The sequence below is a fragment of the Lutra lutra genome, chromosome 8 (assembly GCF_902655055.1).
Source record: "Lutra lutra chromosome 8, mLutLut1.2, whole genome shotgun sequence".
Lineage (NCBI taxonomy): Eukaryota > Metazoa > Chordata > Mammalia > Carnivora > Mustelidae > Lutra > Lutra lutra.
The window spans coordinates 116,978,069-117,001,453 of record NC_062285.1 but is presented as its reverse complement, the minus strand read 5'-3'; the positions used below and the strand labels follow the sequence as shown (position 1 = coordinate 117,001,453).

Below are 23,385 nucleotides of genomic sequence, written 5' to 3'. Positions count from 1 at the left end.
AATTGCAAACATGTATAAAAATTATGCTCAGTTTTATTAATGTCATGATCAACTTGCTTATTCCCTTTGATTTCTCCCTGAGTTCAGAACCTACAAAAAAAGTAAATGATCAAAAGTATGTTAGCAAATGTTGAGGTTCATTAAGAATCAATTGTAAATTAAGACAGTAACAGAATATGACCTTATTGAGGTAGGATGTGTGTATTGTAACACTGGAAGGTTTGGAGATGGTGTAGAAGAATAAGCCACCTTTATACGTTTCTGGTGATTGTATATGTTAGTTCAACTTTTTAATGGTCATAGGGAAAGCTGTTTGGCAATATATTTCAAGAACTCTGGGATTTATTTTTTAGCTCACTTTTAGTTCTTTATCCTAAGGGAATAATCATAGTTTTTAGGATGCTATTTGCATTTCTGTTAATAAAATGCAAAAAAGTTTAGTAGCAATCTAAGAATCTAAAATAGGACATTTGGCTAAAAGGTGGTCTAGATTAAACAAAATGGAAATTCATGCAAATACAATATTTTAGAAAATAATACCACAATTTGATGATGCATTGTTATGTTAAAGATTATAAAAAAACAGTATGTAAAGTGAGGTTCTCTTCCTATTTTAAAAGTATAAATCAAAAGATTGATATACACAAAAGATTAAAAGGAATCTTATCAAAACATTAATAGTGGTTATTTGTGGGTAGTGGATTTACTAGTAATTTGTATTTTGTTCTTTCAGTGCTTTTAGAATCTACAAATGAACAAGTTCATAGATGTGGTCACTGTTTTTAAATGTTATTTTTTGAAATGGCATCTTGAACATTGAAAACAATTATAATATAAAAGTGTTATTTTATAATTGACCTATTTAATATTCTGTTGTATCTTTTGGCTCCTAAAATAACTCTTCCTAGAAAAAGTTATTGAGTGAATATGCATATAAACTTAGTATCTCATGCTGTGTACAGTCTCAGTTCAGGTCCTTTGTACTGGTAAATATAACCTCTGATTCATCATTAGACTTCTTTCCAGTCTTACTATAATAGTTTCTTAAATAAAATTAGAATTTTCAATTTTACTTTGATGAAACATTTAGGCATACAATAAAGTAAACCTTACAAAGTTTTCTTCAATTGTACTTTTCTTACAGGAGTTAAATAAGATCACTACTCAGTTGGATCAGGTCACTGCTAAGTTGCAGGATAAGCAAGAACATTGCAGTCAGCTGGAAAGTCACCTTAAAGAATATAAAGAGAAACATCTCTCTTTAGAACAAAAAAATGAAGAATTAGAAGGTCAAATTAAGGTTAGTATAAAAGATACTGAATTAACCTATATTTTCTGCTGTAGTAATGGAAACTGATAACATAGAAGGAATTGAGGATCTTAAATTTGCAAACAAGGGTGAAGTTGTCGTATAAAAGTTGAAATTACATGTAATTTTTCAGGTCTTAATTTTGAATTCCATCTTTAATTTTATTTCTTCATTAATGGGTGGCTTTTACAAATGGCATTTTTAACATGTATCTTGGTTTTCTTGTAATGTGTAACTATTTCAAAGCAACAATGAACCAGGAATCTACTCTGTAATTATAAGGAACTTACCATTCTGTTGTTGTTATGAGGCCTCTTCTGTTCCATCATTCTCATTTCCTTACTTCCTTATTCCAATATATATATATATATATATATATGACAGGCTTCTTCCTTCTTTAAACTTTACATTTATACCCTTTGCATTTTGTTTTTAGTTTGATAATAAGTTTATTCTGTAGTAAATTGCTTCTTACTTTAATACAACTCCAAGTGAAAATGTTGATTTACCAAAGAGGTTAAATGACTAGACCTATCAGAAGAGGATTTGACCTGAGTCCTTTGTTCTTTAGATGGGATCTACTATCAATTAAACAAATATTTCTCAAATTTATGTGTGTGTGTGCTATACCTTCACAATCAGATGAAACACTTCTGTAGACTTATTGAATATATATGTGTATATCAACACCGATACAACATGGAAGAATGTTGTATGCATACAAATCTGTTTATGGATTTCTTTTTCTTTTTATTATGGCCAGTGATAATAATAATGACAAATTACTTTTTGTAATGTTTGAAAAGAACAGAGAGACCATTTTATTGAAAAGCATCTAATGAGAATTCTCTTTGGTATCTTTTACATTTTATTGAAAAGCATCTAATGAGAATTCTCTTTGGTATCTTTTACAAATTATTTAGAACCAGTAGTGTCTCTTGTGATTACCAGATCTTTAACATTTGGTAATTATTTTAGGAAGTATTCCATGTATTTTATTTAGTTATTTGTTACAGAATTTTACAGTTACATCCAATATCCAGTGTAAGTGTTGAATAAGAGCCACAGTACCTAGATTGGTTTATAAAATACTTAGGCTACAAAATTATTACAACTATATAAGAAAATGTATTGCTCATTGATACTTAAACTTTACACTAAACAGCTTGATTTTGTAAATTTGTAAAAGTATACACAGTTATATGTATGATATGTATGTGTATGAGACAGAAACTATGCTATAAAGAACAGGAATCTTTAAACCAAGAATTTAAAGATTCAAAACCAAGTATTCAATTGACTTTATATTTAGGGTCAACAAATGTAACAAGAAGGATGACATGATAACTCCATTTTAATTTTGAATGAATATTTACAATTACATTGGTGTTGTTCACTGCTATAAAGGATAGTATATTTTAAGTGGACCCACTTGTGAACCTGTTATCTTGTCTTTCACACTTGAATTAAAACTTTTTTTCAAGTAATAGACATAATTATTTTAAGTTTATTCTCTTTTTTAGAGTTAATTTTTAAAAGTAGATACTTAGTGACTGCCTGTCATTTATAAAGCCTGTGGTAGTTCCTTTGAAAGATTCCAAAATAAATAGTTCCTTTATTCAGTAATGGCTTCAGAATGGAAAATGTTTTTTATTATAACATAAATATTTTATGGTTATTATTGTGTGTTATGTCAACACCAATTTGAGTATAAACAAAAATGTTATATTTAATAATAGATGGATAATTATTGACATTAAAATGGTTACTGTATCATATTTCTTCCATAGAAACTAGAAGTGGATACTCTTGAAGTTAAAGGAAGCAAGGAACAAGCTTTGCAGGATCTACAACTGCAAAGACAGCTGAATACAGATTTAGAGCTTAGAGCCACAGAACTGAGTAAACAACTTGAAATGGAGAAAGAAATGTAAGCTAAACTACTTTAAGGGAGGGATTATAAACTATTAAAATATGGTTTCAATTTTGCTATTGCAGGGCTTAAAGATTTATTTAATGTTTATGTTGATTCTAAACTCTGATGTTTGTATCAATGAATGAAAAATAAAGCCATCATAATAGGGTTAAATTTACCTTCACTAGAAAGGACTGAAAATCTGGGTCATCCAGTCTCTTTTCAACAGTAGTATGGTACTCATTTATCTGAGTTAAAGCAATTGTTTTGAGTTGTTCACTAATTTGAATAAATAAATGTAAAAGTAACAAATAGAGGAGTATTTCTAATATCAGCCAAGAAGCAATTGGGCTTCTACTTTGAGAGACTATATCAAGTAGAGAATGTATACTTTCTTATAAGAAATGATCTGTTTTAGCTTTGTGATGTATCTTAACAAATTATATTAATGAGCACAAGGGAAACCCTAGAATCAGTGTACCTTTTTAAAAATTATTGAAGTAAATTTTATATACCATTAAATGCACAGATCTCACATGTACAATTTGAGTTTTAGTAGGTATATACTTTGTGCAATAAAATGCACCCCCTTCCCCCACAACATTTTTTTTTTTAAGATTTTATTTATTTATTTGACAGAGAGAAATCACAAGTAGGCAGAGAGGCAGGCAGAGAGAGAGGAGGAAGCAGGCTCCCTGCTGAGCAGAGAGCCCGATGTGGGGCTTGAACCCAGGACCTGGGATCATGACCTGAGCTGAAGGCAGCGGCTTAACCCACTGAGCCACCCAGGCGCCCCCTCCACAACATTTTTATTACCTGTGGAGTTTTCTCAGGTGTCCTAGTCAATACCTTGTAGACACCACAGTTCTAATTTCAGTCTCCATAGATTGCTGTTATGTGTTTTTGAAATGAAATTATGCAGTATGTTCTTTTTTATAACTGCCTTTTTTTCACTTAACATACTCTTTTTAAAATTCATCCATGTAGTTGAATAAATATTGTTCCACTAAATGAATATTATAATTTGATTATCTTTTTTGGGTGGTATTTTTTTGGTTGTTTGCAGTTTTTACCTGTTAAGAATAAAGATGCTATCAGTATTCTTAAATAAGCATTTTTGTGAAAGTTCAGCGTCATGGTGGGGTAGATATATGTTTAACTGTATGAAAAACTGCCAAACCTTTTCCCAAAATGGCTGTACCATTTTTTTGTAAAGATTTTATTTATTTATTTGACAGACAGAGATCACAAGTAGGCAGAGAGGCAGACAGAGAGGCGGGGGTGGGACAGGCTCCCTGCTGAGCAGGGAGCTGGATGCAGGCCTCAATCCCAGGACCCTGGGATAATGACCAGAGCCAAAGGCAGAGGCTTTAACCCACTGAGCCACCCAGGCACCTCTGGCTGTACCATTTTATACTCCTACTGGCAGTGTTTCAGTTGCTTCACATCCTTGCCAGTATTTGGTGTTGTTGGTCCTTTAATTTTAGCTACTTATTGACTGTGAAATAGTATCTTATTGTGAGCTTAATTTGCATTTTTTCACTTGTGAAGTGTCAAATTATTTTGCCTATTAAAATTTTTTCCCATTGGAATCTTTTTATTATTGATTTGTAGGAGTTCTTTGTATATTGAAAGTACTAATCCTTTGCCAGATAGCTAAGCAGACAGACAAATAGATTTTCAAGACTTTGCAGATTTGTTTTACATTTTTTTGGTGGTGTCTTTCATTGAAAAGTTTTAAATTTTGGTTGAATTCAATTTGTCATTTTTTAAAAATTTTATGTTTTGTGTCTTTTTAAAGAAACTTCTGGCTGTCCTCAGGGTTTATGAAGAATTCTCTTATGTTTTCTTCTGGAAATTTTATAATTTTAGTTTTTACATTTAGGTCTAGGATCTACCTAAAACTCATTTTTGTGAGAGGTATGAGATGGAGGTCCAGGATTATCTTTTTTCCTGTACATCATTAAGTTATTCTAGTACCATTTTTTGATAAAACCTTTTTCTCCCAATAAGTGGCCTTTCAAGCCTTTGTCAAAGCAGTTATTTTAATATATGTGGGTTCATTTGTGGACTCAATTCTGTTCTCTTGGTCTTTATGTCTGTATGGTATTCTGACACCAGTACCATCCTGTGTTGATTTTTGTAGCTTTGTGGTATAGGTCTTGTTATCAGGTTGTATCAGCCCTCCAATTTAATTCTTTTTCAAGATTGTCTTGATGCTTTTAAGTTTATTGCTTTTCCATATAAATTTTAATATTAACATCCATTTCTATAAATCAAACTATTGGGTTTTGATTGGAATTACAATGAATCTGTAGTTCAATTTGGGGAGAATTAAGTTTTAAGAATACTGAGTCTTCTAGGGGCACCTGGGTGGCTCAGTGGGTTAAGCCTCTGCCTTCGGCTCAGGTCATGATCTCAGGGTCCTGGGATTGAGCCCTGCATCGGGCTGTCTGCTCAGCGGGGAACCTGCTTCCCCCTCCCTCTCTGCCTACTTGTGATCTCTCTCTCTGTGTCAAATAAATAAATAAAAAATTAAAAATAAAGAATACGGAGTCTTCTAATCCATGAATGTAGTATTTCTCTAATATTTATGTCTTCTTTAGTATCTGATTAACATTTTGTTTTTAAAATAGGAATCTTAAATATCTCTTCCTAAATTTAATCCTAAATATTTGATGTTTTTCAGGTTTTAAAATTTTCTGATTGTGTGTGGCTAGTATAAAAATACAATTGAATCTTATATATTGGCTTACTACCTTCTAGCCTTGCTAAATTCACATTTTGGTTTTGTAGAGTTTTTAGAATATTCTAAGTGGAAAATCTTGGTATTTGTTATCAACAGTTTTTTTTTCATTCTGTAGGCCTTTTATTTTATTTATTTTTTCTTTTCTTGATTTACTGTTAGCTGACACCTCCAGTGAATTTTGAATAAAAAGATAGTGGATTTCCCTGCATTGTTCCAGCTTTGGGTTGGAAACATGAAATATTTCATCATTAATTTTGAGATTAGCTGTGTGTCCCCCCGCCCTGATTCTTTTATCAGATTGAGAGCATTCCTATCTATACTAGTTTTCTTAAAATTTTTTTTTTTAAAGATTTTGTTTATTTATTTGACAGACAGAAATCACAAGTAGGCAGAAAGGCAGACAGAGAAAGAGGGGGAAGCAGGCTCCCTGCTGAGCAGAGAGCCCGATGCGCGACTTGATCCCAGGACCCTGAAATCATGACCTGAGCTGAAGGCAGAGGCTTAACCCACTGAGCCACCCAAGCGCCCCTAAAATTTTTTTTTATCAACTTCTTTTTCCTGCATCTAATGATATGATCATATGGTTTTTCCTTCTTTATTCTATTAATATGGTGAATTGCATTGATTGCTTTTTTAAATAGTAAACCAACTTTGCTTTCCTTGGATAAATTCCACTTGATTATCCTGTATTATTCTTTTTTTTTTTTTTGTATTATTCTTTTTATATATTGCTGTTTTTGAGTTGATAATACTTTGATTAGAATTTTATATGCATTCATGGGGACTGTTGGTCTGGTTGTTCTTTAATATCATTGTTGTTGTTTTGGAATTATGGTTATGCTGGTCTTAAAAATAAATTGACAGGGGTGCCTGGGTGGCTCAGTGGGTTAGGCCTCTGCCTTCAGCTCAGGTCATGATCCCAGGGTCCTGGGATTGAGCCCCACATAGGGCTCTCTGCTCAGCAGGGAGCCTGCTTCCCCTCCCAATCTCTCTCGGCCTGCATCTCTGCCTACTTGTGATCTCTGTCAAATAAATAAAATCTTTTAAAAAAATAATAATAAATAAATAGACAGTTTTCTTTCTTCCTCTCCTTTCTAAAAGGGTTTGTGAGGGGTATTATTTATTTCTTAAATGTTTTATTGAATCCACCAATGAACCAACTGACCTGAAGTTCTCTATGGATTGCTTCTTAATTTAGAGTTCAATTTATTTAACAGATACAGGGCTAGTATTTTTTTCTAATATTTTATTTGAGTCAGTTTTGGCAATTTGTGTTTTTGAAGGAATTTTTCCATTTAATCTAAACTTCAAATTTATTGGTATAATGTTCACAAGATCATTATACTTTTAAGGTCTGTAGGCTCTGTAGTGATGTCTTATTATTCTTAATAGTGCTAATTTATGTTCTCTTTTTCTTGATCAATCTAATTTGGGGTTTATCGGTTACATAAAAAAACTTTTGATTTTGTCAATTTTCCTTTTTTTTGGATTAGAACTTTATTTATTTATTTGAACTTTATTTATTTTTTTTAAATTATTTTATTTTAAGTAGGCTCTATGCCCAATGTGGGGCTCAAACTCACAACCCTAAGGTCAAGAGTCATATGCTGTACTGACTGAGCCAGCCAGGCGTCCCTGATTTTGTCAATTTTCTATTTCATTTATTTCTCATCTTCTCTTTAGTATTTTCTCCCTTAGACTTTGGGTTTAGTTTGCTTTTCTTTTTATAGCTTTTTAATGTGGAAGCTTCCCTGTGGTTGTCCACCTTTTGTAGTATCTGTTTCATTTTCATAGTTACTCATCCTCTTCGTATTTTGCCAGGTTTCTGCAAATGGTAACTATATGTCGTAGTCCAGTAAAATCAGTTTATTATGATAATTTTTAACAGATGGAATAAATTACCTTGAGGAAGATTGTCTTTTCCCATTTGTACTAAGTGCTTAATGGGCTTATTTATGATAGCTCTGAGTATAAGGGTGAATTAGTTTAGAAGATATTAAGATCTAAAAGATGAATTGATAAAAGAAATTTTAAATGTCCTTAGTGGCAGAGGGGTATCTGCCTCCAGACATACCCATATATTCATAAAAGTGCTGAGATGGGGCATCTTTTGTTCACCTCTAAGGTAGAATTAGTCTCTTTCTTAGCTTGTTCTTGATGTTGATGCTTCCATTGGGTCTTACCATAAAATCTTCAATGGACACATAACTCACCAGAATTTTGATGGAAAAAATCAGTTCCACTCCATTTATCTGGATTTTTTCAAAGGAGGGGTTGTCACCAGTCACATTTCAGTAGACTTTGCCTTTAAATGCCAAATAGACCTCTCTGACTGAGTTCACAGACTTGATCTGTGTCAAGGGTATGAAGGTTTTTTGACTCTCAGTAATAAAGATGGAAACTGAGGACCTAGAGAGGTACCCTTCAGGGAAATGAAATAAAACCTGTCATATTGATGATAATTAAGTTGTTTGACACCTTCATGATTTTGCCCTTGTTTGGGACTGATGAGAAAAATTTCTTGTTTTCACATATAGTGAAGTATTTGAATTTGAGGGTATAGAGGTGCATTATATACCTTAAATGGTGTTCCTTCTCACTGTTAACATCATAGTTTGGGGAGCACGTATAATCTCTTATATCACCCACTGAGTAATTTGTCACTTTTGGAACCCAATCGTCAATCCATGAAAATCACCTCTGAGCTGGTTCTTGTTCTTCTTCCCAAGGCCCCTGTGGGCACAAAGGTTCTTTCCATTTCTAATGGGTTCAAAGTAAATGGGCCCATTTCTACTCCATGTTCTAATCTCATGGTTCAGAACTCATGCAGAGGCTTCTATATCATATTGAAGTAGGGAAACCTTTTAATACTAAAGTCTTTTTTTGCCTATATACTTTATGGAAACTTTTTAATGTAGTATCTTGCATTTCTACTCTACCAACTATGAAAAAAGGGCTGGGTAAACACATCCAGCATTTTACTAAACCTTACCCCTGATTCCAGGTCTCAGCCCAAAAAACAGGGCAAGGTTTCCCCCTTTTCAAGGCCCTCTTACATCTGTGCATCCAGCTCTCCTTCCAACTCTCATCTTGCAGTGTATTTTCATTACCGTAATATCCTTTGTGATTTTTTTCTTTGATACAAGGAGTATTTCTTTATTTCTTTATTTACAAATTTATTTTATTTTTTTAGAGATTTTATTTATTTATTTGACAGAGAGAGATCACAAGTAGACAGAGAGGGAGGCAGAGAGAGGGGGGGAAGCAGGCTTCCTGCTGAGCACAGAGCCCAATGTGGGGCTCTATCTCAGGACCCTGGGACCATGACCTGAGCCGAAGGCAGAGGCTTTAACCCTCTGAGCCACCCAGGCGCCCCTCTTTATTTGTAAATTTATTTTAAAGATTTATTTTATTTATTTGAGAGAGAGAGAGCATGAGAGGGGAGAGGTCAGAGGGAGAAGCAGACTCTCTGTTGAGCAGGGAGCCCGATGTGGGACTTGATCCCAGGACTCCAGGATCATGACCCAAGGTGAAGGCAGTTGCTTGACCAACTGAGCCACCCAGGAGCCCGATACATGGAGTATTTAGAAGTATGTTGTTTACTTTCCAGATATTTGGAGCTTTTCTAGATAGTTGTTACTAACTTTTAATTTAATTCCATTGTAAACAGAGAACATGCTCTGTAAAATTTTGACTTTTAAAACTGTCTTATTTATTGCCCAGTGTATGGTTTACCTTGGTTAATTTTTCCATGTGCACATAGGTATATTCTCTGTTGGTAAGTGTTCTATCTATAAGTTTTAGTTAGTCAAGGTGGTTGATAGTGTTTTAAAAAATAGGTGTTTTTTTTTTGTTGTTTGTTTGAATATGGTTGATACACAATGTTACTTTAGTTTCAGCTGTACAACAAAGTGATTCAAGACCTCTATATTTTCTGCTATGCTCACCACAATGGTAGCTACCATCTGTCACCAGACAACTCTATTACAATACAGATTGAGTAGGTTTCTTATTCTATACTTTTTGTTCTCTTGATATATTCATTCCAGATAATGTTTAACCTTCTTTATCCTTGCCTTCCCCTGACCTCTGGTTGTTTTGTCAATTCTGAAAAAAGGTGTTGTTTCCAACTATGATTGAAGATTTATTTATTACTTCCTTTAGTGCCCTTTTTAAAATTAAAGTTTTACGTGACAATGAAAGACTTTATTTCCGTTTTTCCTTCTTTCACATAATCTTACGATTTTATAATAATTATTTATGGGAAAGTTAAGTATCATAGAGATATATATCAAGTACTAATTTTAGGGTTGCTTGATAGGAATTGTAGCTATATGAAAAAGATAATGACCTTTCTGTTTAGACCTTTGAAAATCAGTGAGGCGCAGTATCCTATGAATGCACTTTTCAAGCCACTTTTAGAAAGTAAAAGTAAATTTCTGGGACTAAAAGTTGAAAAATTTCCAAATTTAAATATAATTCTGGTATTGTATAAATACCCAACTTCAAATATGTGGCTAGTACATCTTTTAACAACCTCTCTTTAACATATTATTAAATTTATACTGATTATAAAGTACATCAGAAATAGTATGCATTCAAGAAAAGTTACTTTGCATCTGGTTTTATTTTCACTTTAAAAATGGTTGATCTTTAATATGTGGGGTTTTTTGGGTGCATAATTTCATTTTGTCAAAACAGTAGAAGTTCTTAACTTTCTTAAAGCTGTATCTTCATTTCTTTATGCTTGTAGCTTATTCATTTAGGTGTAGAAAACTTACATTTAAGGCACAAATGATAACAAGTCTCTTGTATAATCTGCTAGGGTCTAGAATTAAAATAAATCTTTTGTTTTTCTGTTTGAAGTGAAATATTTCTTTTTTACTTTATTTTTTCCTACACTAATCATATTTTAAAGTTTAATATCTAGAAAATACATAATGTGTTTTATGTTTTCAAGGTAAGCGGCAAAGTGCTCTGTATGCATGGGGGCTAACACAATGAATAAGTTCTTTAAGGTACATGGAAAACCTTTTCTGGCTGTTGTAGACTTGAGGGTCAGATATATGTACAGTTTTGGGGGACATCCATTGCAATAGATGAGACTGGATTTGACTTAAAGAAAATCATCTTTATCTGTCAAATGATCAGATCAGATTTAAGGTGTTTTCAGTTGTGTTGTTTTATGACATTAAATTATTATTTTTACTTCTGAGCTACACAAGAAAGTTTAAAAACTCAATTATTAATTTAAAATAATAATTATTAATTCTTAATGCTTATTAAGAATTGTAAATTATGCATTAATTAAAAATTTGTTTCTTAAATATTTAGAGTATCCAGTATGAAGTTGGATCTTCAGAAAAAATCTGAAGCTCTTGAAAATATTAAGCAAATGCTTACTAAGCAAGAGGAAGAAAAAAAAATCCTTAAACAAGAAATTGAAAATTTAAGTCAGGATACAAAGATGCAGCACAAGGAATTAAATAATAAAATTCAAACAGCAGCAGCAGAACTACAAAAAGTGAAGATGGAGAAAGAAACTCTAATGACAGAGCTTTCTGCAACAAAAGAGAATCTATCAAAAGTTTCTGATTCTTTGAAGAACTCCAAAAGTGAATTTGAAAAGGAAAATCAGAAAGGAAAAGCTGCTATATTAGATTTGGTTAGTTGTTTATGTTTACTGGTAGAAGTAATTTTTATCTAAAATGTACTGGTTTTTCTGCTTAACCCACCGTTGACTTTTTATCCTACATTTAAATGATTTCAAGTAATTCTTATGAGAAAAGGAATTGGGATTTCTTAACCTGAGAAAAAGATATTGGTGTTTGTGTGTAAAATTTCCAGAGGCCCAGGAAACTTTTAGTTGAATATACAGTTTTTGTCTATTGTTGGTATGATGTTGGGTTTGGGAGAAAGTGCTGCCTGTTTGTCCTCAGAGACATTTTCATAGAGAATGTAACCGCTGATTCAAGCATTATTCTCTTGCCTGAAAAAAAACAGAAAAAAACCCCAGAGGATCTTGATGACTTTTAATTCTGGTATTATAAACTTTCCAAGTTGTTCTAAATGTTCTGAATGTTCTACAACTCTAGATAATGTCATGTCTTAGAGTTACCCTAAAACATATTTAAACTATATGAAATAAAAGTCACACAGTTTCAGGAAATGCTAAATGGGGAATGTACTCTCAGAAATCCATAGGATGCCTGGGTGGCTTAGTTTGTTAAGCATCTGATTCCTGATTTTGGCTCAGGTCATGATCTCAAGATCCTGGAATCAAGCCCTGTGTTGGCTCAGTGTGGAGTCTGCTTGAGTTTCTCTCCCTCTACCCTTTCCCCTGCTCATGCATACTCTTTCTCTCTCTCTCATATAAATAAATAAATCTGCAAAAAAAAAAAAAAAATATTTTAACCCAGAATAACAGAGTAACAGCATGTTACATGTTACAGCATGTAGCAATATGAAGGTCAGTGAAAATGTTCAGTGGCACAAAAAATATATAATATTAGCATGTTACTTTTATGTTCCTTTCTGTTTGGAGAAAACATCTTCTATCTGTACAGCTTCCCTCTTAAGTTGTGATTATTCTTTATATGAATTTAAATATATTTATATATGGCATATATAAATATATATGTAATATAAATCATATATATAATAATATGTGATTATTCTTTATTGTTTTAATACATTCTTTTACAAAAATTTCCTTTTTTCCATTTTCTTGATGATTGTCATTCTGCTTTTACGAGCTTTTTTTTTTTTTTAAGATTTTATTTATTTATTTGACACAGAGAGATCACAAGTAGACAGAGAGGCAGGCAGAGAGAGAGACAGATAGGGAAGCAGGCTCCCCGCTGAGCAGAGAGTCCGATGTGGGACTCGATCCCAGGACCCCGAGATCATGACCTGAGCCGAAGGCAGCGGCTTAACCCACTGAGCCACCCAGGCGCCCCTTACGAGCTTTTTTAAAAAAGTGTCTCCACGCCCAACATGGGGCTCAAACTCAGGACCCTGAGATCAGGAGCCGCAGGCTCTGCCAACTGAACCAGCCAGGCGCCTCTTTTGTTATTCTACTTTTAAAATGGCATGACAAGTTAATTAATTGTAATTAATTGTGTGACCTAAAAATGTGGTTTCCAAAGTGTTCTCCTGCTGGTTGATGATAGAAGCTTTTAACCTTTTTCCATCTGTCTACCTTTATTGCTCTAATATTTGGCTGTTTATAACTCAAATGGATGATTCTATCCCATGCTAACCCATCAATGATTCTAGTGTATTTCTATGTGTGGATCTTACTAAGCATATAAATCAAACTTCTTAAACTTACTACAGATATCTTCTGTATAATGTAGTTTTTATATTTTTTAGGAAAAAACTTGCAAAGAATTAAAGCATCAGCTTCAAGTACAGATGGAGAACGCACTTAAGGAACAGAGTGAACTGAAAAAGTCACTCGAAAAAGAGAAGCAGGTAAGATTTTTTTTCTGTAATGTAAAATATGTGAAGAATAATAAGGTCTGTATTTTCAAAATTTCACACTGATACTTAAGTCATAGGAGGTTTATGTCTCTGAAATGTGATGGATCACAAAAAAATAGGTTAAAATTGTCATTTATGTTCTACCTGCTGCTAAAAAGATTTAAGCTAGTTTATAATAAAAGACCCAAAATAAAGGATTACAATTAATAAAGTTAATTGGGCCAATTTACTGTAGAGTTATAACTAGATAATTTAGATTAAGGAACATTATTATGATTGAGAAAAATACCTTGATAGGCTTTCCATAGAAATAATATTTTAACAGCTCTTTATTTCATGGACATTTATATTTAATGGTATGTTAACGTTGTATAACAACAGATTTTCTGTGGTTAATGCTTTTATTGCTCTCCATCTAAAATAAACAAGCAAATGAGTAAATAAATGGATATAATATATAGTTGTTATTCTCTGAAGACCTACCTCTAGCAGTCCAGGCATGTAGTTTTTCTATAGAGATCTGATTTGATAAAGCAGCAAAATCTAGTCTTGAGAAGTCCTTAATATGATTGTAGTCTGGTTGTTGCTTGAAAGGATACCACTTGTGTTTTAGATGCCAGTCATTAAGTGGCAAAATTATGGTGGCTTAGTGCTCAAGCTCCGAATCCATGTCCAGATTTATATCCTGACTGCTATTTGCTAGGTGTGCTGTCTTGACTTGTTTTAGGCAGATTACTTAATCTCTCCATGCTCCCATTTCCTCAGCAGTAAAATGGGGCTAATAAGAGAATCTATGCTGTAGGATTATGTTAGGAGAAAATTGGGTTAATATATTTCAAAGTGCTTGGAACCATTATAACAGAATAAAATAAATGCTCAGATGTTAGCTATCATTTTATCATTGGTTATCATATTATAATCATCATCATTGTTACACTGCCTGACTCCCTGTTTTGCATAAAAGTTGGAGATAAGCTGAAGCAACCATATGTAGTGGTGAAACTTTTCAGAAGTAACTTTGAATATGGTCAAATGCTCAAGTTAGGTTCATAATGAAATATGCATAAAACATGAAAACATGACTTTGGCTGGAAGGACTGGAGATCATTGTAGTTCATGTTGACCACAGAAGAACCTCAGTGTCACTTCTATATTTTGAACAGAAATATATCCTAGTAGATTATAAAAACATGGTAGTAGCACAACATACCCCAGATCTCTAAATGAGGAAACTATTGCATGGGATAGTTTAATGTCATCAGACAGATCCTAAACATATTTGCCAAAAATGATTTTAGTTGTATCAGAATAAATATGGAGCTATTCTTTCTGATTAACCATGGCCAATGAGCTAAGTTAGCATTTTGAGACTATTCTTGAAAGATAGTAGACATTCCAGCAGTCCAAAGATTGATATTAATATTCCTATTTTCTGTGATACAAGGTAATACTAGTCTAGCTCATTTACAAGCTCTATCCAAACACATACTTACAAGCTAGAAAGGAAGGTAAGATTAAACAAATATTAAAGATTAATCCAGCATGTTATCTAATAGGGAATAGCATCAGTTATGAACTCTGTTTGATGGCAGGGATTTTTGTTTTTATTTTTATTATTTTTTTATTTTTTATTTTTTTGTTTACTACTTATCACCTGTGGCCACCAGACTTTGTACTTTCTACCTAGAGTTGTGCCTGGCATGTAGAAGGTACCCAGTAAATGTGTCTTGCTTGAATGATGAATGCTAAACAGATTTTATTTTCTTTTAGACTTCTCATCATTTGAAAGTGGAACTCAATTCAATGCAGGGACAAGTTGTACAGGCCCAGAACACTTTAAAACAAAAGGAAAAAGAAGAACAGCAACTTCAGGGGAACATAAATGAGCTAAAGCAATTGACTGAACAGAAGAAAAAACAAATTGATGCACTCCAAGGAGAAGTTAAAATTGCTATGTCACAGAAGGTAGTAATATGGTATTTGTTTACTTTTCATGGGAAGAAAATCTTTGCAGTTAAGATAATGTGATAACACAGATGAGTTGCAACAAACAAAAATTTATATGCTCAATATTCTTCTAAGTAATTTTTCTAAGTAATTTTTCTAAGTATTTTAATTATGTAATTAAATATATAAGTCTGGATTTCCATTCACTAACCATGTTTTTAGATAATCTTTACTTAAAATTAATCATCTGATAGACATAAAATTACCTTTTTTTTTTTTTTTAAAGATTTTATTTATTTATTTGACAGAGAGAAATCACAAGTAGGCAGAGAGGCAGGCAGAGAGAGGAGGAAGCAGGCTCCCTGCTGAGCAGAAAGCCCGACGTGGGGCTCGAACCCAGGACCTGGGATCATGACCTGAGCCGAAGGCAGCGGCTTAACCCACTGAGCCACCCAGGCGCCCCTAAAATTACCTTTTTATACATTAATATAATTAACACTTAATGTTATGGGAATAATTTATACATTTCTAGGGCATTAGAAAATTTTAAAGGATTTTAAAAGTAAATGATCCATATTAAGGGAAGATAAGAACAAAAACCACAAAATGGTATGTATTAAATAAATTCAGGAGTGTAGGTTTCATATAGTTCTAATTGTCTGATATTCTAAGTTACATCTTAATGGTTTTCATTTCTAAATGATTCTAACTTATTATTAAGCATCTATTTTTTATTCTTAAATATATTTTAATACTTGTCTGTACAGGTTGACAAATGGATTGTACTTAATATTTGAACAAAAAGAACTTTCACTACTGTTGCATGTCATTTGGTCAACAGAGAAGAGAGAAGTGAAATGTCTTTTTTTTTTAAAGATTCACTTATTTACTAGAGAGAGAGAGAGAGAGAGAGAGAGAGTGTGTGTGTGTGTGTGTGTGTGAAAGAGTGGGGTGGGGGTGTTCGGGAGAGGGGCAGAGGGAAAGAATCTGAAGCAGACTCCCCACTGAGCATGGAGCCTACTGTGGACTCCATCACATAACCCTGTCTCACAACACTGAGAGCATGACCTGAGCCAGAATTAAGAGTCAGGTGCTTAACTGACCGAGCCACTCAGATGTCCTGAGAAGTGAAATCTCTTTTATGTAGAACAATCAAAATATGTCATTAAGAGTTAGTTATCACATTACTAGAGAAAAAAATTTAACCTTGCAAATAGGTATTTTATGTTGACCACTGTATAACTATAACTGTGTCACTTTACAAAAGAGTAATTTTCTAATAACTCAAGAGTAGACAAGTTCTCATTTTTGGTGTTATATATAATCATAAGGCAGGATGTAATTATCACAATACATATTCTGTTGTATGCTTTGATATCTTGAAGTAATTATATTCCCCCAAATTTATTGTCCTCATATCCAGGTATTCCCCAGATCTTCATTTTTATAGCATAATAGTTTCATAAATTAAAAAAAATAAAGCCCAACTATTTTAGCACATTTTCTTCTTAATTAAATTATTAGTTACAATAGGATTTATTTTAGATTTATGATTAATGTATATTGATCATACTTTGCATGAATTTATTAGACACCTTAAGAATTATGAGATCTTAAAAAAAAAGTATTATGAGATCTTAAAAGAATTATGAGATTTTAAAGGAAATGTTTTTATTGGTAGTTGTCTTAGTTTGGATTGCTATAACAAAAATACCATAGACTTGGTGGCTTAAACAGTAACTGTTTATTTCTCACAGTTCTGTAGGCTGGGAAGTCCAATATAAAGACAAAAAATAAATAAAAAATAAAGACACTGGCATATTCGGTGTCTGGTAAGGATCCATTTCCTGGCTTATAGACAGATGCTTTCTTTTTCTTTCTTTTTTTTTTTTAAGTATAACTTCTTTTTTTTTAAAAGATTTTATTTATTTGTTTACTTGACACAGAGAGAGAGATCACAAGTAGGCAGAGAGGTAGGCAGAGAGAGAAGGGGAAGCAGGCTTCCCTGGTGAGCAGAGAGCGCAATGTGGGAGTCTATCCCAGGACCTTGAGATCATGACCTGAGCTGAAGGCAGAGGCTTAACCCACTGAGCCACCCAGGCGCCCCTACACAGATGCTTTTTTGCTGTATCTTCATATGGCTGAGAGAGAGATTACGTCTCTTATGTTTCTTCTTCTATGGATACTAATCCCTAATTACTAATTCATGAGGGCTATACCTCCATGACCTATGGCCTCCTAAAGGTCCCACCCCAAGTACCATCACATTGTGGATTTAGGCTTCAGGGCACAAACATTCAGATATGGCTATACTTAATTTATGTTAGTTATATGGATGCTAAAATAAGGAGCACACTTTTTTTAAACTTGGGAGGGATAGCATTTTGGAGAGTGTTGGTGGATAACCAGTTGCTATAAATTATATTGTTATAAAAAATATTTTATTTATTTGAGAGAGAGAGAGAGCGAGAGCCAGAGAGAGAACCTGAGTGGAGGGGGGGCAGAGGCAGAAGCACACTCTCCACTAAGTAGGGAGTCTGATGCAGGGCTTGATCCCAGGACCTTGGCATAATAACCTGAGCCAAAGGCAGATGCTTAACCAACTAAGCCTCCCAGGTTAGTCAAATCAAAATTAGTCAAAACCAAAATTAGATTTTGAATTTAGAGTAACTAGAGAATCATTAAAAGGCAAGTATAATTTGGTTTTGTTGAGGAGCACTGTAACATGGAAAGCAGGATAAATTTTGGAGCTAGGCAGAGCTGAATTTAAATTTCATTTGATACACATTAGGTTTATGGTCATGGGGGAGTCATCTTTCTGAGCTAAATAAAATGGAGTTGTAGAGTTGTTGTAAAGATTGAGAAAATGGATTTAAAATATGCAGTACTGTGCCCAGTGCAATATAGAAGCAAAATACTTCTTGGCTATCATATGGAAGTATAGCAAACTATGATCTAAGTGTGTCGATGTGCATGGTCAACTCTTCAGTGATGGTCTTGACAGTCACTGGCCCACAATGAAACAGGAAAAATAAACATAATGTTTAAATGGATATAGATACGTATGTGTATGCACTTATATAACACACACACACACACACACACACACACACATACATTTTGGATATATATGATTGTTTGGGAGCTGCTGATCAAGGATCCTGCAAGTAGGATCTTGCAAGTAAGTCAGTGGCCCCTGCACCAACTTTATTTGAAATCTATTGTGGGAATACAGAATGAACAGGATAGGGCCCCCAACTCTCAAGGAGCTTATAATTTAATGAGGATATAGGTATATAAAGAAAAAAAATAATGTATAAGGGAGAATGAAATAAGAACTTAAACAGAAATATGAAAAAATAGAACTTAATGGAAATTTTGACTGGCTTTCTAGGGAGTTAGCATTTTAATTGGGCTTTTGGAGATGATTATAATTTTGAAAGTTTAAAAAAGTAAATTAGACATTTCAGGGAGTTAAAACAATATTACCAATGTTTCCAAGAGTTAGAAAATGTTGTTATAGAACATTAGCTGTTGGAGTGCATGGTAAATGGAGAAGTGAGGGGAGGGATAAAGCAACAGAACTGGATGAAGTCAGATTACAGTAGATATTGTATCATTGTTTCCACTTTAAAATTTTAATATTGGAGTATTAAAGATTTTTAAGAAGGGAGGAATGTGATCAGACCCATTTTAGAGCAAAAACTGGTCAGTTTGTGAAGGGTGAATTGTAAATGACTGACCCTCCTGTATTCTCCTTTGGAAGTTTGGGTTTACTTCTATTAAAACAATTATCAAACTGTTGCACTGATCCTTTTTTTTTTTTTTTTTTTACATTCCCCACTAATATATTTGAGTTCCTCAAAGTTGGAGAACTGTGTCTTTGATAAATAAGCCAGCCAATAATTGTTATAAATGAATGAATGAATTAGTCTGTCAGAGTAAAGATAATGAAGGCTCAAATATGAGCCCAAAGGTCTTTATGGTCATTACTGAGACTTTGCACAGGGCTTAGTTGAGAGCCATGAAGGTGATTAAAGAGAAAGAAAACTAGATTTTGGGGGGAAATGTTAAAGCAAAGAAGTAGTATTCTATAAAAGAAAATATGTAAGACCAGTATAGTCTTCAAGGTGAAAAAAGATGTCCAGGAATTCTTCATCATGAAGAATCTAAACTAGAGGAAATGAAAAGGAGGTGACATGGGATGTTATGAGATAACATATAGAGAGGTCAAACCCCATTTCCTCCATAGGTATTAACACGACCTCCTGTCAGTCTGCATCCTGGCTCTCTTGAATGCATCCCCTTTTCTCATTTCCTAGGGCCATGGTCTTAGTCCAGGCTATTTTGTTCTCCTATACAGGCTATTACAATAGCTTATTAATAGTCATCCCAGGCTTTTCCACCTCCAATCTGTTTGTCATTCATTCATTTAAGAAGTATTACTAGACACCTGTTTTATGCTGTGGCACAATTTTAGGTGTTGGAGATATAGCCACGAACAGATAAGGAACCTGTTCTCATGGAGCTTACACTTTGTTGGGGAAGAAATTAAACAGGGTGATGTGAAAGCCAGTGATAGGACAGAGTCCTACTAAAGGCTGGGTGATCAAAGAAACCTCTCTGAAGAGATTTGAGTTGATACATGAAGTCAAGAGCTATTTGTACAAAGGTCCAGGGAGACAACTAGTATGAAGACCTTAAACTAGAGAGCTAGCTTGGTATTTTCCAAAAACAGAAGACCAACATAGATTAAGTATAGAGGGAGAGAAGAAGAAGAATGTGAAATGAGCTCAGAGAGATAGACAGGGGCCAAAGCATATACATGCAAATATATAGATTATTAGACAGTAGAGAATGATATACTTTGTTCTAAGGATAGTTAGAATGAGTTGGGGAATTTTGAGCAGAGACTGGTGCAATCTGATTATGGGGAGATAAAGGAGCAAGCAGAGAAGGCAATGAAAAACTATTGGCAGTAGTCCAGGCAGTACATGGTGATAGCATGAACTAAAGTTTTAGGAGTGGATGGTTGGGAATATATTTTGGAAGCTGAGTCATCGGGACTTGCTGATAGGTTAGATGATGAGAGATGATGGAAAGAGGAATCAAGAATAATTCTATGTTTGTGGGTAGATGATCATATTTATGGGGGGAAAGTAGCAGCTTTTTGATGAGCAGTGTCAGCAATCCAGAGTTCTACTTGAGATAGATGTCTGTCAGTCATTGAAGTAGATTAGAGTTGTCAGGGAAGTACTTGATCATAATGAGCCCCGAGTTCAGGCAGAGAGGTTGGGGCTAGAGACATAGTTCAGGAGTCAACTGTAAATAAATGATATTTAAAGCCATGGGTGTAGTTGAGATCTTCTAGAAAGAGACTGTTTATAGAATAAAAGGAGGACAGGACAGAATCCTGGGGTCCTAGAATATTTAGAGATCAAACAAAAGAAGAGGAGCTAGTAAAAGATTTAAAGAAGGAATGACCAATGAGATAGGTGGAGAACCTAATGTACGAGGTGTCCTGGAAAACAGGTTGAAAAATGTTTGTAGGAGGGAACATACCAGCTATTTCAAGTACTGGTGGGAGGTTAAGTAAGAGGTGCACAAGGACGTGAATGTTGGGTTTTGGAGCAAGGGGTCATTGGGCATTTCAACAGAAGTTTCACTGAAGTTGTGTATTTATTTTAAAAGCCAAGTGCTTATTTTCATACTGTACACACATATAACTTAATTATGTCATAATTTGTACATATCTCCTGAATCTTCTTAAAGACTAAAGACAAGTTTAGAGTTTGGAGGAGTCAGGCCTTTGCAAGATTTCCTTTTTCTGCCTTGCTGTTAATAAAGATGACCTGTAGAAATTTCCCAAGTTATTCTGGAATTTCAAGGAGTAGATATGATGTACTTTAATACAATAAGGACTTTTTCATTTCTTTCATGTAGAAATTTCCATTAGTTCAACCTTAAATTATGTCTTCTAAAGCATCGAACACTGCATCTTCTGTCAGAATGTGGCTGTTACTCTCAGTCTCCTGAGATAGCGATACTTCCCAGTGAAATGCTTTTTTTCTGTATTTAATGCTTTTTTATTTTTTGGTTTTTAAATTGGGACTTGCTGGATTTTGTATTTTGTACATCTTTAAGTTTGAAACTATAAGGTAAGTGAGTTACTCTTTATTAAAGAAGAATTTTCAGGCATAAATACTACTAAACTTGTTCTTGGGAATCTTCTTAGTTGTGTAGATTTCATTTTATATTTGTAACTGGTTTTCTATATGCAACTGTTCTAAATGACTATTGTATGTTTCAGACAGAGCTTGAGAGTAAACTACAGCAGCAGTCAACACAAGCAGCCCGGGAACTTGCAGCAGAGAAAGAGAAAATGTCCGTGTTACAAAATACCTATGAAAAAAGTCAGGAAAATCTAAAACAGCTTCAGTCTGACTTCTATGGGAAGGAATCTGAGCTTCTTGCCACCAGGCAAGATCTTAAGGTATCGTAAAATATATTACAAAAATGGAGTAAGTTGTTTATAGACATAAATGACTGAGTCCAGATGGCAAGAGAATGTTAGTATTTATGGAATATCATGATTGTTTTCTATTAAATTATTATTTTTGGAGTTACATGCTTTTTAAAAATTAAATTGTTTTATGTTATTACAACATATATATGTAAATATAGGCAATTTAAAAATAACATCTGTAACAGTAAAATAATTTGGAAGTATGTTAACTGCTATATTTTAAGCTTATCTAAAGACTTCGCTGTCTTTATGTAAAAAGGTAATTTTTAAGAAGGACTGCTGTTTGATGGTCTTTGAGGATGTGGAGAAAGGGGAACCCTCTTACACTGTTGGTGGGAATGCAAGTGGTACAGCCACTCTGGAAAACAGCATGGAGGTTCCTCAAAAAGTTGAAAATAGAGCTACCCCATGACCCAGCAATTGCACTACTGAGTATTTACCCCAAAGATACAAATGTGATTTGAAGGGGCACCTGCACCCCAGCGTGTATAGCAGCAATGTCCACAATAGCAGAACTATGGAAAGAGCCCAGATGTCCATCAACAGATGAATGGATAAAGAAGATTTGGTATATATATATACAATGGAATACTACTCAGTCATCAGAAAATGAAATCTTGACATTTACAACACCGTGGATGGAACTAGAGGGTATTATGCTAAGTGAAATAAGCCAAACAGGGAGAGCCAGTTACTGAATGATTTCACTGATATATGGAATTGAAGAAACAAAACAGTCATAGGGGAAGAGAGGAAAAAATAAAATAAGATGAAACCAGAGTGGGAGACACACCATAAGAGACTTAATCATAGGAAACAAACCGAGGGTTGCTGAAGGGGAGGAGGTTGGAGGGATGGGGTAACTGGATGATGGACATCAAGAAGGGCATGTGATTTAATGAGCACTAGGTATCATATAAGACTGATGAATCACAGACCTGTACCTCTGAAACCAATAGTCTATTAGATGTTAATTAATTTAGTTTAAAAAATATAAAAAAGACTCTATTAGAAAAATCTAAGGATATATCAGTAGTCTATTAGATGTTAATTAATTTAAAAAATATTAAAAAAAAGGACTTTATTAGGAAAATCTAAGGATTTTGAAAATGCAAGCAATTTTACTGTTGGTTGTCAGGCAATATTGACTTTTGCTTTATATATTGGTCAACTTCCCAAGACTACCAGAATATCTAATGATTAAAATTAGGAGATTTTAGCTCAAAGTAAACTTAGTAACCTAAACATATATGGAAACCTTGTTCTTGACAGTACTATTTGATTAAAGTATCATGTTTATTAAAATGAAGAATGTGGGAAAAGGATAATTTTTATGTAGCATTAAGGTATGAGTTCTCTAAGGTAAATGGAACATCTCCCAGATGATCCAGCTAGTTGTCTTTCTCTTTCTTTCTCTTTTTGTCATGGTGAAATACTATGCTTTTTCTTTTTTT

The 23,385-nt window shown here is 33.7% G+C and overlaps 1 protein-coding gene across 3 annotated transcripts in view; it reads left to right on the top strand.

Moving 5' to 3' along the window:
• Window positions 1-23,385, top strand: part of EEA1 (early endosome antigen 1) — a 123,974-nt gene that overhangs the window by 86,702 nt on the left and 13,887 nt on the right. For all 3 annotated transcript variants that reach the window (XM_047740758.1, XM_047740757.1, XM_047740755.1), the window contains 6 exons: window positions 1,145-1,300; window positions 3,100-3,239; window positions 11,308-11,638; window positions 13,348-13,449; window positions 15,229-15,423; window positions 21,716-21,898. In XM_047740758.1, the coding sequence (XP_047596714.1) occupies window positions 1,145-1,300; window positions 3,100-3,239; window positions 11,308-11,638; window positions 13,348-13,449; window positions 15,229-15,423; window positions 21,716-21,898 (1,107 nt within the window). The remainder of the gene's footprint in view (window positions 1-1,144; window positions 1,301-3,099; window positions 3,240-11,307; window positions 11,639-13,347; window positions 13,450-15,228; window positions 15,424-21,715; window positions 21,899-23,385) is intronic.